General features: G+C 34.0%; 1 protein-coding gene across 1 annotated transcript in view; it reads right to left on the reverse strand.

Annotated features, from left to right (window-relative positions):
• Positions 1 to 15,916, reverse strand: part of RPAP2 (RNA polymerase II associated protein 2) — an 83,571-nt gene that overhangs the window by 44,767 nt on the left and 22,888 nt on the right. Inside the window, exons 7-10 of the mRNA XM_082676702.1 lie at positions 12,180 to 12,215; positions 9,365 to 10,301; positions 4,180 to 4,262; positions 1,485 to 1,565 (exon numbers count right to left, since the gene is read on the reverse strand). Of these exons, the coding sequence (XP_082532828.1) occupies positions 1,485 to 1,565; positions 4,180 to 4,262; positions 9,365 to 10,301; positions 12,180 to 12,215 (1,137 nt within the window). The remainder of the gene's footprint in view (positions 1 to 1,484; positions 1,566 to 4,179; positions 4,263 to 9,364; positions 10,302 to 12,179; positions 12,216 to 15,916) is intronic.

A 15,916-nucleotide genomic window follows, 5' to 3' on the forward strand; every position in this document is an offset into this window, starting at 1 on the left:
AAGCCTGTTAGAGAAAATTAGGGTACCCCAAACACATTTTGTTTAGTAAAACTTCACAGTAAACAACTCTACAAGAATGTCTTAATATAGTCTTAGGTCTATGAAGGCTGAAGATTCAAACATAAAGTGTTACAAACAATCCTTTTCAGTAGCTGAAGATGAAGAATTTTTGAGACATGCCTAAACTTTGAATCCTAGCTCCTAAACTTTGAATCCTAGCTCCTTGAATCCTAGCTCCTCAAATAAATTAAAATAATAATTTATTTGAAAACATTTTCCTGAATTACTCTGTGGCACACAAAAAGGTTAGTGATGTTTTCAAATGTGCTGGTTGAAAGTGTATATCTATTTGGTATTACCTATGTACAATACAGGGACTGCAAGAGAAATCTAACTGCTGACAGTGTCAAGAAACTGTTCCTGTATTATAATTGTAAACTTTAAAAATCTTACTACTACTGTTGGCAATAAACTATAATAATAATTGCTTTTTGGATGAAATGATTCTTTTACCCTAGAAGTTCATCCTATGTTGGTGCTATCTGGCTTTAGCCACAGACAACTATTAATTTAACTTTGGGTCACTGGCATTGGGCCAAAATGCGTATTTGGTACACCTCTACTAATAACGTATTTAGAGGCCTATCTCTATGCTTCTTAGTAGAGAACCTCGTCTTAGCCTGTTGAATATTTTTACCTTGATAGTTGCAGAAAAATCCCAACTGCTCCACTTCGTAATTGATATTCTCTATTCTTCCTGTCCTTGTCTGATCACTTTAAGTCTGTTCCACACTACTCAAAGCTAAATTATCCACTGTTTTGCACTGCTCTCTGTGCTCACCTTGTCTTCTCACAGGAGTTCTTCCTCAAGGGTGGGCATTAGTCTTCTTCTGTATTGTCCATAGTGCTGGTCATCTGATATATATTTACTAATTCACTAAAATCCAAGATGTCACCGACTAACCACCTTTGTGTCTCAGATATTCTCCTTCTTAATTTTAGGCTATTCCATAAGTAAACTATCCCAAACTAAACATATCAAGGTTTGAGCAAATAAGGGATTACATTTAACAAAAGATATAAACTGGAGGGCGAGGGACAAATTGGGAGATTGGGATTGACATATACACACTACTACATATAAAACAGATAACTAATAAGGACCTTCCTACTGTACAGCACAGGGATGGGAAAAGAACCTAAAAAAGAGTGGATATATGTATACGTATAACTGATTCACTTTGCTGTACACTTGAAACTAACACTGTAAATCAACTACAATAAAAATTAAACAAACAAAAACGAAAACAAAAGATATAAGTAATGTTTAGTGGAAGAGAAAATAAAACAGTATTTAAGACAGGATTTAAGACAATAAAGGTAACTCATTTACTTTCTTCATGCCTTAGTCTACTATGGATTCTGCAAGGCAATTACATAAAGTCAAAATAACTGAGAAGGAAAATCCTAATATTAACACTAACCTGAAAGTTCGGACAAGATTTTTAAGTTGTGTGTGAACATCTCCTAATGTAATCTGAAGAGGCCCCATAAGTCCAGGCAATCTGAAAATAAAAAATTACATTTCCTTTAAAATATAATTATATAGATACATTTCTGGGGGTCTTGCCTAAGTCTGGATTTTCCATAGGGAAACACTGAGGTGGAGACAATTAAGCAAGGTTGTAACTGGTAAGAAGTCATAAAGAAATATTTCAAAATAACTCCACACTCTTATTTTGTAGCCTATGCTACAGAATGAGGCACTGAAATGCAAAAATATCATTTTGGCTGCCATCTATATTCTTGTCTCTAGTATTTCTTAACTTTTTATTTTCAAATATTAAATAAATGGAAAGAACACAGGCCAGAAGAACTGCCCTCCAAATGGTCCAATATGGGAGTGTGGCATATTTCTTATTACATCCTTATGGTAAGAGTAAACATTGGTACATTTCTAGAGAGCAATTTGACAATATATACTAATATTTTAAATGTGGACACTCTTTGACCCAATAGTTTTACTATGAAAAAATTTATCCTAAAGAAATAATCAAACATAAAAAAGATGGTTATTGGAGAAATATTTTTAGTAGTGAAAAAATGGTAACAAATGTCCATCAATAGGTGGTTAAATAAATTATGATATAACCAAATAATAAAATCTTTAAAATAATAATATAAATCTATATTTTTTAATGTGGAAAGATATTCATGATAAATGTTAAGTGAAAAATGCATATGTAGTATTGTTCCATTTTCATAAAAACATACATGTTATAATGCAATTGCATATCACACATAGTATATATCGAACATATGTCATTCTCTCTAGGTTTAGACTATACCAGAGGGAACCAAATGGAATGAATATACACACACCAGCTATACCACATATATGTCAGGGATAAACATCAGAATATTAATAGTTACTGTTGAGTGGTGGAATTACAGGTGATTTTCGCTTCCTTATTTATATCACTTTCTACAGCCTAAATCTTCTGGAATAAGCATGTATTACTTTTTAAAAAAACTTATTATAAAAGTTTAAAACACGTTTCAAAATAGAGACAGTAACAATAACCCCATATTTCTATTTCCAGATTCAATCTCCCTATATTTTGCTACATTTGCTTCATTTTTCCTTCCTTTTCTTTTGCAGTATCTTAAAGTAAATCCCTGACATCATGTCATTTGACCCCTAAATTATTCCTTATTTATCTCTAAATACAAGTGCATTTCCGTATATAATAATAAAACCATCACACCTAACCAAATTAACAATTCCTTAATATCATCTAATACTCAGTGCATATTTCATGTTCTTTGATTCTCTAAAAGTTTTTTGTACAGTTGGTGCTACTTTTACAATGAGAAAAAACTCAACTGCTTTCATAAACAACCAACCAAAAAAATCCCTATGTCACTATAATTATTTTGTTTTCAGTGTTCTTTGTGCTTCTTCTTAAATTATTCCACCACTTCTCAAATTTAGTTCCTGCCCTAATATCGATAACTTGGTCTTCTAGCAGGGTTGCTTTTGGTATCTTCTGTTGTAGCCCAAATTCCTTCAATGACATGCCTATGTGGTCTTAAATTTAAAACTGGGTACTTTCATTAGATAAAAAGTCTAGAAAACTATTTTCACATAAATCCCTACCTACTAATTACATGCTAGTATAGTTAATCTATCCCAACTTTCAAAACCTTTGTAACTAAAATCAAGGACTGATATCTTCTTATTCTATGAATCAGACAGATGGTGACTTACACTGTTGTCTAAACTAATATTTAACAGAAACAAATGTACAAGTATGAAGAGCAGGTAAAAGACAAAACAGATTTATTATATATGAAGAGTCTAACACACAACAGGCATTCAATAAATATTAATTTAAACACTTATTTAACATGTAACATTTAGAGAAGTAAGCTGTTCAAAATACTATGGCTTCTAGAAAATAGGCTTTTCTTATTTTTGAACTACTACAAAATTAAGACTTCTGCACGTGCACAGCACCTTAAATATTGACTGAAAAACACCTTTCTGTCTTTTCTGCTGAAGAAAAAAAATGCTGGTTGAAAAGTTCAAGATAGCCGTCACACCTCTGAAAAAAAGATTTTCAAGCTCCTTTTGAAAGAGAAACCAAGATTGCAATTTTCAAATGTCATTTATGACTGGGCTAATTACAAGAACAACAACTTCCACTACGGGAAGCTTAAAACTAAATTGCAAAATTCAGGTTGTTGAGTGTGAAACGGTTCTATGAATATGTATATAGAATAAGTCAATAAACCGTTAAACCTTTATAAAATCTTATTTACACGTGAAACTGATGTGACACATTTACCACAAATCAGTATTTAAATGGGTCTAGCTCTGATATTTTTTCCTGACTTCACTAGATTATTAAATGGGAGTGAGGCAGTTTGATTTTCTACTCCCATAATTTCAACCTTCCTCTTTATTATGTGTCTCTATATCTTCTACACAAAACAATTTCAATATTCTTTGGTAGGACATCTTAAAAATCTAAATTTCTCAGGTGACAAAATCCACATAAACTTTACACGTTATTCTTCTGTTCAAAATTCAAGGATTACACCAATAAGTTATGAACCCACACATACCAAATTAATTTAAATATTATAAACATGGAATGATAATTACATACTTACATTTTACTCAATTTTTCAAGTACGATGCGTTTTCTAATCTGGTTCTGAGAACTTGAATCTATCAGTGGAAAGGTGGGATCATGCTGAATCACATTTTCAAACAAAGCAAAATAAAATCATAAATTTACATTCTTTCTTTGATAAGAACAACAAACATTAAAACACAAAAGTTTATACCTGTGGTATGGTAGAATAAAAATTAGACTTCAGAATTAGAATATTTAAATTTGAGTATTGGCTCAGTTAGTAGGCTGGTATGAACTTGCTTGAGCCATCTGCTCTCTTTTGAGAGCATTTTCTCATCTGTATAATAGGGATACTAATACCTTCTTTATTAAATGAGAAAACGTATATAAAAAGACTTCGTAAAATGCTAAATACTATATAAATATAGGAGATTAAAGGACTAAAATTATCAAATGCTATAAATGTATTATGGGAAATTCCACTTCTAGAAACGGCAGACAAGATAATTCAAACCACTTCTTCTGCTGAAAAACTGAAAAAACTGGGAAAAAACCCACGATTGTTTGAAAGCATCAGAGAGCTAATAAGGTAGTAAAGAATTATGGTCTGAGATTCTGGAGAAAGTAATTCCAGAGAAGGCACTGACTAATTCCAGAAGAGGCAATTTAGATTATGAGAACCCGAGCATCAGAGTTCAGGGCATGCCAAGAAGGAAGAGGTACTGTCAACCTACCCCAAACTTGAGAACAGGACTTAGATGGACCATACTCCAGGAGTAAGAATGAAGAGGAAGTGGACTGGCTCTTGCAGGGACTGAAGCCCAGCTTCAAATCATCTTAATCACTGATTGGATTAAAGTGATTTGGTGGGACTTCCCTGGTGATTCAGTGGGTAAGACTCTGCACTCCCAATGAAGGGGGCCCGGGTTCAAAACCTAGTCAGGGAACTAGACCAGCAAATCATCTGCCAGAAGCAAACACAAATCTGTTCTAGAGGAAGATAACATCAGCCTGGGTTTCAAGCTATCTCTAATTTTTATTATGCAATGTTTGCCACATAATAAAACAATAAGAAAACAAGACAATATGATCAAAATCTGAAACATTAGCTCATAGAAATCAACCCCTAGGAAATCCATGTAATGAAGTTATCAACCTTATTTAGAATAACTATGCTGAATATATTCAAAGAAAAATAACAAGATGGAAAATTTTAGCAGAGAACTGGAAGCTATATAAAAAAACCAAACAAAACTCCCAGTAACTGAAAAAACAGTATTTAAAAGAACTCAATGGATAGGTTTAATAACATAGTAGAAAAGACTGAAGAGAGAATACTGATTTGGAAGATATCCAGAATGAAGCACAGACATACACCCCTCTCCTCCCACCCCCCGGCTTGGGGTAATGCAAAGCACAAGAGAATATAAAAAACAGAAGATACAGTGAAAAAGACTAACGTATCTGCAATTGGAGTACCAGGTAGAGAGGAAAGGGAGAATGGGACAGAAGCAATACCTGAAGAGATAATAACTGAGAATATTCCAAAACTGATAAAAGAAATCAAGTCACAGATTTAAGTATACAACAGCCAAAAGAATAAATACAAATATAATCACACACAAAGCATTCTAAAATTGATGGTAACCAAAGACAAAAAAAAAAAAATCTTAAAAGTAGCTAAAGGAAGAAACAGTATTTTCAAATAAGAGAAATAAATGGAAGCCAAAAAACAATGAATATGTATTTTCAACAGGCTGCAAGAAAATAACTACTAATTTAGAATTAATTTAGAATTCAGTGTCCAGGAAAACATCTTTCAAAAGTGAAAGTAAAATAAAGAATGTCCTGACAAAACTGAGAAGATTCATCATTAGCAAACTGGCACTAATGGAAAAAAAGGATATTCTTCAGGCCCAAGGCGAACGATCCCAGATGAAGGAATGGAGATGCAGGAAGGAATGGAGAACAGTAAAAGAGTAATTAATTGGATAAATCCAACTTAATACCAACTATAAACAATCTTGTAGGATTTAAAAATACAGAGACAATAAAAGTACACAACAACAGAGCACGTTAAGTCAAGATGGGGTAAATGGAATTAAAGTTTCTAAGGTACTAATTGTCCAGGAAGCAATAAAAGTATTAACTTATATTAGATTTTAATAAGACACAGATTCAGTTTTTAATCTTTAGGGAAACCAATTAATGATCAGTAAAAGAATGTATAAAAACTAGCTAACAGAGGGCAAAAAATGGAATAATGATATCTGATCCAAAGAAAGCAAGAAAGGAGAGAAGAACACAGAACAGGTGGGACATGCAGAAAGCAACAAGTGAGATGCTAGATTTAAACCCAAATATATCAATTGTGACACTAAATGTAAATGGACTAAATTCTCTACGTAACGGACAAAGATTATCAACCTAGATTTTTTTTAAAAAAAGATAGTCCTTGAAAATACTAATAAAAGAATGAGAGTATCAGGAAAGTAGATCTTGTAAAGCCAAAAATAAATAAATAAAATCAATGGAGAGCAAAGTCACTCCATATGCTAAGAGGTTAGATTTACCAGGAAGACATAATAATCTCACATTTGCACCCAAGATCATTGTCTCAAAATATTAAAAGTAAAATTCACAAAACTGAAAGGAAAAATAATCAATTTATAATTATGCTGAGAGATTTTGACCCACCTTGCCCATCTCTCTCAGTAACTTAAGGAATGAGCAAACAAACAAAACAAAAAAGAAAGAAGGAAAAAAAGAAAGAGAAGAAAAGAAAAAGAAAAATCAACAGTACTTTAATGTGCACACATTTCCCCAGAGAGAAACAATGAAATCTGACTGATACTCCCCACCGTAAACAAAAATCAATTCCAGATGAATTACAGATCTAAATGTTAAAGGAAAAACAAAGCTTCTAGAAGATGAAATAACCTGGGCTAAGTAAAGATTTCTTAAAGAAGTCACTAAAGGGAACCATTAGTAAACTGGACTCAAGACACCATTAATAAGAGGGAAAAGGCAAGTCTCAGAGTGGAAGATATTTGCAATACACAAAAATGGACTTGAATCCTGAATACATAAAGAATTCCTGATATTCCAATAGATAAATGGAAAAAAAGACTTGAACAGGCACTTCACAAAAGAGACTATCCAAATGGTTCATAAGCAGATGAAACAGTACTCAACTCATTAATCATCAGAGAAATGTATTATAACCTAAAATCAGTACCATCGGAATAGTGAAAAGTTACAATATCAAGTATTGGTGAGAATATGGAGTCATGTAAACTCTCATACAGTGATAGTAGAATATAAAATGGCTGAACCATTTTGGAAAACTGTTTGGCATTATCTAGTAGAGTTGAATATATGCATACACTCTGACCCAGAAATTCTAGTCCTAGGTACATACCCATCAGAAATGCATACACATTAAAAGAGAGACATACACAAGAAAAGTTCGTAACAGCATAGTTCATAATAGCCCCAAATTGGAAACAGCCTAAATGCTTATTAACATTAATAAATTGTGGTATATTTATATAATGGAATACTATGCAGCAATGAAAGAATGAACTACAACTATCTGCAACGCAAATGACTCATGAACATAATGCTGCACAAAATAAATTGGATACCAAAGAACATATACTGAGTGAATCCATTTACATTCAGTTCAAAATTGGGAAAATTAATCTATGCTATTATAGTCATTAATTTGGGAAAGAGGTAATGATTTGGAGGAGACATAGTGGGGCTTCTGGTTTACTCAAATTTCTTGGCCTGCGTAGTGATTACATTGGTGTGTTCACTTGTGATAATGCAATGAGCTGTACACTTACTATTTGTGTTACACTTCAATGAAAAAGTTTTTTTTCTAATATATATTAAAAAATTTTTTTTTAACATCTTTATTGGAATATAATTGCTTTACAATTTTGTGTTAGTTTCTGCAATGAAAAAGTTTTAGCAACAGAGAAGCAGTCAAATTTCAGGGATTACTTTTTCCTTCTTAAGGCTTATTAGCATAAAAACAATAAAACAAGTGCTATAGTAAAGTTATGCAGCTTAATGACAGACAACAATGTTTCTCCAGGCTTCATATAAAGTTATGGATGCTGTCTAATAATCCAGTTGAAGTGATTTCAAATATAGTGTTGGGCTAGGTAACATTCTGTAGAAATATAAGAAATTTCTAAAGTTTTACTGTATTTCCACTTTCACACTCTTTTTAAATCTCCAAATGTGTTCTTAAATTTAGAGCCATATTTACTCAGAAAACAAACTCCTATGGTAAAAAAACAAGGTTATCACCTATTCCTCTTCATGCCAAATGACTTCCTTTCCCAAACTACACATCAACCAAAAATGGGTAATGGAAATACTGAAAGAACCTCATGAAATCTCAGCAGCATAACATCAGTTTCTACATATAACTATTTACATATAACTGAGTACCAATTATATGTCAGGCACTGGGATAAATGCTTTATATGCATTATCTTTAAAACTCATAAAAATTGAGTAAGGGAAGCCATTTATAATCCCATTTACAGATAAGCAATCAGACTCAAGAGACTAAATTTTCATACAGCTAGTAAATGACAGAGCAGATAATCAAATCTACGTTACCTGAATGTGCTCTTTCCATTTTCTCCTATGTCCACTCTTTCCCCAATAAGTCTCCTTTACTAAATAATTTTCATTCATAATATTTTAAGTGAGCATGCTTGCCAAATATTATCCAAATATTTTACTATTCAATTAGTAAGTCTATTCCACTGCATATAGTCCCATTGGAAATAAAACACAAAGATACACACCCTCTGTAGAAATCTGAAAGCATACATACCAACGAAGAAAAAACAAGCCTTTTCAGAGAGTCTAGATATTATATGAAGAATTAGGTTTTTTTTTTTTAAGAATTAGGTTTTAAAGAAAACTTTGTCCCACAATTGTAGGCTATTTCTACATTAGAGAAAAATGTTAAATATTGATGAAAATTTCCTGGGGCAAACTTTAACTTATTTGGAAAATAATAATGTCAATACTGGAGATGAAATTTTAAACCAAAGGACTGAAAGACTAAAGAAAATTCTGAAAATTAAAAAAAATTATTCCTTCAGTACTTTTCTTCCTGTTCCAAGATTTACTATGGTGAGTGTTCCACATGTTAGCAGTATGGAAAAATCATTATCATTAAGACATACCTCTTCCGAGTCTTGTGATTTGGTGGTTTCTTCATTCAAAACATATCGTCCTCTATAAAACTCCCTGATCCTTAGATTTAATGTTTCAGTTTCTTTTTTCAAGTTCTCATAACTTGGTAGTGGTTTAATGGCTGTATCTGAGGCTCTAAACGGTAAAGACTCATCCAAGCTGTTCTGAGATTCCTGCAAGGCAGGGGAATGACTGTCTGGGTCACAGTTCACATCATCTTCATCAAGTTCTTCTTCCTTAACCAGAGGGGCTGAAGAGGGTTTCAGACATACAGAAGCATAATTCTGGCCATACAAAAACCTCAAAGTTTCTTCTGTCTTCCACTCAATCAAAGTCTCCTTCAGGGCTTTAAGTAAGTTTGCCTTTGCAACTTCAGGGCACACCTGCACTGAACTAGAAGCTGACCTAGAAACTTGGTTCGATTTGGCAAATTTCCTCTTAAAATGCTCAGCACTTTTCTTACTTATGCCTACAAGAGTTATTTTTGAACTACTGTATTTATTTTCAGATATTTTTGAAGCTTCTAATTTTTCTTGCAGAGACCTATCTGAAGAAATCTGAGTACATACATTCTGTAAAGGAAGTTCACAAGCAGCAGCTTTCTCCTCACTGTCTAATCTGCAATTGCCTAACTGCTCAGTGACATCTATTACTGTCTGTTCTTTGCTTTCATGTTTGGAGTCAACCTTTTGACCAGCTTTCTTTTTCATTATGCTTTTTTTGTGCAGCTGTGGCCTTATACCCGTTGCACTTGGTCTGTTTCCTTGTAGAATGGAGGAAACAAAGTCTTGCTCATTATCACTGCTACTATCATTATGAGTGCCAGAAGAACTAGATTCATCATGCTTCTCAAAATGGCCAGGACTGTCAACATCTGATGTTTTAATGGCCTTACTGCATAACTGTATTTCTTCTCCAGAATGACCACTGTTGAGGGAAAGAAACAAAACAACTGTAACAGAAAAGCAACATGTCCCACAGTATTTATACTTTGTAACTTTCAAGGTAGAAACTTTTATTCCCTGGGCAAGGCCTTATTTATAGGCTTATATTTACCTAGGCCTATATACACACACACATACACATTTCAGAAGAAAGTTATAATTCTATAATTTCTCTACATCTTATTTATTTGCTATAAGTCTCTTTCCATCTTCTTCCCTTGTATTTTCTCGCCGATTATTTTAAAAGTGTTGTAAGAGTATAGCAAAAAAGAAAAGAAAACAAAAACCAAACAACATACACACAAAAACAAAAACCCCACAAACCAACATTTGATAATTCTATCCTACTGAATTATTTTGATTTTTGCTTTCTCCATTTCTGTAACTGCTTTATATATCTTTTTTTAAAAAAGGATTCTTTTGAAAACTTCATTATTGGTTTCTCAAAAAAAAATGAGAGGAACTGTTTAGATTTTGAAACAAAAATAAAAAGAGACGTTTAAGCATTTTCCAATTCTGGTTGATAGTTATGCAGAAAATTCCACTGAATGAAAAATTCAAGAAAGTCATAGCAGAAAATAAAGTTGGCAAATCAACATTTATCAATGAAAGATACTTATACTTGAAAATCCCAGAGTTAAATCACAATGATAATAATAAGACAACAGTTTTCCCTTTGCCTATGTTCCTTTAATTTTCAGATTAGGTTTATAAAAGATTAAAAAATATGAAAGAGCAGAGACAAAGAGAGCTTTGTCTATACAAACTTGAGATAAATAAGGATAGGAGAGCAATTACCCTTAAGCAAATGCACATATAACAACTTTAAAAGATCAGGATGGCAAGGATTCTAGGTCAAGAAGCACCTGGAGGGTGGTGAAAGGGTATATGGGAACTCTCTACTTCTCACACAATTTTTCTGTAAACCTATTTTTTGTATTTTCTGTAAACCTATCCCCCTAAAGCCTATTACAATTTTTAAAAATAAAATGAAATAAAATAATTCAGCAATAAACAAAAAAGCATGCTTGGGGGAAGTGTAAAAGAAGAAGAAAAACAGTTGAAAATAAGGTTGTAGATGGGAATGGAGAAAAAAGATAAGTTCATTCAGTATTTTATACCATTTTTTAGTTAGAGTCTAGCCTACATAGCCACAGACTGTCTCTTGTATCTGAAGTAAGTACAATTTCAAAAAACTTAAAACAACTCAATTTTCATGTATACTTTCTCTTGGAATTGTATGGTAATTATATTTTTCTATACTATTTTGAAGCTGTAAGTTAAAGATTTATAGCGAATAATAAATATCTCTCACTTGTGCTCAATTCCATCTAACTAAGGTAGTGACTAATAACTAGGAAAATTTATTCTGGAAGATAAAAGGATATGTTTTGAGAGATGATCATGGTTGGGCAAGCAATACCATGAGCAAAGTTTAGAAAAAAAATCACAACTTGGAATTTCTATTAATGCTTTAGACACTCTTTCAAATAATTAACTGATACATTAATGTTTTGATGTTCTATAAAAACCTTTCAACAAATGTAATTGGCACAATCTAGTTGACAATGAAGCACAATATCTCAGATGGAAGCTGTGTTTGTGTCATATTTCAACAGGTTCAATTAGACTTCCTTGGTAGGAACAGCTGTACAGTAAATCATACAGATCAAACACATCATCTTACCATCACAAAAGAAAAAAAAGCTGTACAAGGCAAATATTTCTTTTTGTGGGCTAGAATGGGCACTTACATAATGCATTAGCACAGGAAGTCCAAGAGTTCATATCACCTGGTTTACTCTTAATGCTTCTATTAACAAGAATACATAGAAGGTAAGTGATACTGATTCAACCATACCTTTGTCCTTCCTGTAGCAGCTGAAAATCAGGACATCTGTGACAAAAACACAGAAGTAAAAAACTGAAAGCAATTGATATGTCAAACACTTTCAAGTGTTTATTATAACCACTTTGGATAGAAAATATAATTTAAAAGGAAATAGTTCATATAAAGATTTTTTAATGTTTTTCTTAAACCACAACATATTATAAAACTCATCCACAAGAAATATGAATTAATCTTTCTAATCCAAAATTTACTTATATTTCAGGACTAAGTTCAACTTCCACTAGCCCAATTAAGTTTTCCTTGACTAACCTGCTAAAGTAAATCTCTCCCTTCTCTAAATTCCAGAGTCATCATTGTCTGTAGAGTTAATACACATTAATCATGTGCTCTTCTATGACCTAACACAGAAATTTTATCTAAATATCTTACTTTTCGTATGTTTAAGTCTAGTTTCTTAACTAGACTACAAGCTTGTTGAGGTCAGAGATTATTTATTCAATATTATAATTCTCCTGTTATTTCCTTTATATGGTCAATAAGACTTTTTGCCCTAATTTTGAGAAAGCAGTTGTATTGTAGCATGGATGTGAGGTATGTAGGTCAGGTGATTTAACTCTAGGGACAATTTTGCTATGCAATACCAGAAATCACATATGGCTGGGCATTAAAAAGGGGGAGGAAAAGGCTCTTAAAAAGCCAAATACAAAGAGGAACAAATATAATAGCAAATGAATCCAAGAGGACAGGAAAACTCTGTAAAGTGCTTCTGAAGTACTCAGAAAAAGTGGCTTCTAAAGACTACAAAACATGTTAAATAAAAGTAAATATTCAAAGAACTAAATAAATGGATCAATATTCTATGTGCACTGATAGAAAGATTCAATATTGTCAAGAAGTTAGTTCTTCTCAAATTGATCTGTGATTCAATGAAATCCCAATCAAAATCCCAGCAAATTATTTTATGGATATTGACAAATTGATTCTAAAGTTTTTATGGAGAGGCAAAGACCCAAAATAGTTAACGTAATATTGAAGGAGAAGGACAAAGTTGGAGAATTGACACTACCTGACTTTAAGACTTACTATAAAGCTACAGTAATCAAGACAGTGCAGTGTGGCGCTGGTGAAAGAAGAGACAAAAAAGATCATTGGAACAAAATAGAGAGACCAGAATAGACCCACAGGAATAGTCACGATCTCTGACAAAAGAACAAAGGCAACACAATGGAGAAAATATAGTCTTTTCAACAAGTGATGTTCCACATGCAAAAGAATTAATCTAGACACAGACCTTACACTCTTCACAAAAACTCAAAATGGATCACAGACTTAAAAAGTAAAATGCAAAACTATAAAACTCCTGGAAGAGGGACTTCCATGGTGGTCCAGTGGTTAGGACTCCATGCTTCCACTGCAGCACTGCAGGGGGCCCAGGTTTGATCCCTGGTTGGGGAACTAATACCCTGCATACTGCTTGGTGTGGCCAATAAATAAATAAATAAATATTTTAAAACATCAACAACAAAACTCCAAGAAGATAATACAGGAGAAAACCTTGATGACTTTTTAGATACACACCAAAGGCATGATCCATGAAAAAAGAATTGATAAGTCAGACTTCATTAAAATTAAAAGTTTCTGTTCTGTGAAAAATACTGTCAACAGAATAAAAAGATAAGACGCGGACTAGGAGAAAACATTTGCAAAACACATATCTGATAAAGGACTGTTATCCAAAATATCAAAGCACACTTAAAACTCAACAGTAAGAAAACAAGCAACTCAATTAAAAAGTGGGCCCAAGACCTTAACAGATACCTCACCAAAGAAGATAAACAGATGGTAAATAAGCATATGAAAAGATGCTCTACAACAGCAGTCCCCAACCTTTTTGGCACCAGGGACCGGTTTCGTGGAAGTTAATTTTTCCACGGACCAGGATGGGGGGATGGTTTTGGGATGATTCAAATGCATTACATTTATTGTGCATTTTATTTCTATTATTATTACACTGTAATATATAGTGAAATAATTATACAACTCACCATAATGCAGAATCACTGGGAGCCCTGAGCTTGTCTTCACTTGCCACTCACTGATACGGTTTTTTTTTTTTTTTTTTTTAAACCGATAGGGTTTTGATGAGAGTCTGCAAGCAACTGATTTATTACGGTCTTTGTGCAGTCAAACCTCTCTGCTAATGATAATCCGTATTTGCAGCTGCTCCCCAGCACTAGCTTCACCACCTCAGATCCACCTCAGATCATCAGGCATTAGATTCTCATAAGGAGCGTGCAACCTAGATCCCTTGCATGTGTAGTTCACAGGAGGGTTCAAGCTCCTATGGGAATCTAATGCCGCTGCTGATCTGACGGGAAGCAGAGCTCAAGAGGTAATGTGAGGGATGGGGAGTGGCTGTAAATACAGACGAAGCTTCGCTTGCTGGCTCGCCCAGCCACTGCTCACCTCCTGCTGTGTGGCCCAGTTCCTAACAGGCCACGGACCAGTATTGGTCTGTGGTCCGGGGGTTGGGGACCCCTGCTCTACAAAAGTCATCAGGGAAATGCAAATTAATACAACAAGATACCACTATACATCTATTAGAATAACCAAAATCCAGAACACTGACAAGATCAAAGGTTCTGAATGTTTGTGTCCCTTCACCCCCAAATTCATATGTTAAATCCTAATCCAGGGCTTCCCTGGTGGTGCAGTGGTTAAGGATCCACCTGACAATGCAGGGGAAACAGGCTCCAGCCCTGGTCCAGGAAGATCCCACATGCCGTGGAGCAACTAAGCCCGTGTGCCATAACTACTGAGACTGCGATCTAGAGCCGGTGAGCCACAACTACTGAGCTTGTGTGCCACAACTACTGAAGCCTGGAGGCCTAGAGCCCGTGCTCTGCAACAAAAGAAGCCACTGCAACGAGAAGCCTGCACACTGCAATGAAGAGCAGCTCCCACTCACCACAACTAGAGAAAGCCATGCGCAGCAACGAAGACCCAACGCAGCCATTAAAAAAAAAAAAAGAAAATCCTAACCCAATGTGATACTATTAGGAGATGGGGCCTTTGGGAGGTGATTAGGTCATGAGGGCAAATCTTTCCTGAACGGGATTAGCGTCTTTATAAGAGAGGCCAGAGAGATCCCTTCCCATTCTACCATGTGAGGACATAACCAGAAGTCTTCAACCCAGAAGAGGTGTTCACCCAACCATACTGGCACCCTGACAGATTTAAGACTTCAGATTTAAAACCTCTATAGCTATGAGAAGAAATTCCTCTTGTTTTTAAGCTACCCAATCCATGCTATTTTGTTATAGCAGCCTGAACAGACAAAGACATGCACAAAAGACCTCACCAAAGAAGATATATAGCTGGCAAACAAGCATATGAAAAGATGCTCCACCTCATATATCATCAGAGAAATGCATATTAAAATAATAATGAGATATTACTACACACCTATTAGAACAGCCAAAATCCAGAGCACTGACACCATCAAATGTTGGTGAGGATGTAAAGCAATAGAAACTCTCATTCACTACTGGTGGGAATGCAAAATGGTACAATCACTTTGGAAGACATCTTAGAGACGTCTTACAAAACTAAACATATTCTAACCATACAATCCAGAAATCATATGCCTTGGTACTTACCCAAAGGAATTGAAAACATGTCTATACAAAAACCTGTATGCTATGTTTACAGCAGCTCTATTCATATTTGCCAAAACTTGGAAGTAA

Source organism: Grampus griseus, assembly GCF_964374135.1.
Source record: "Grampus griseus genome assembly, chromosome: 1".
NCBI lineage: Eukaryota > Metazoa > Chordata > Mammalia > Artiodactyla > Delphinidae > Grampus > Grampus griseus.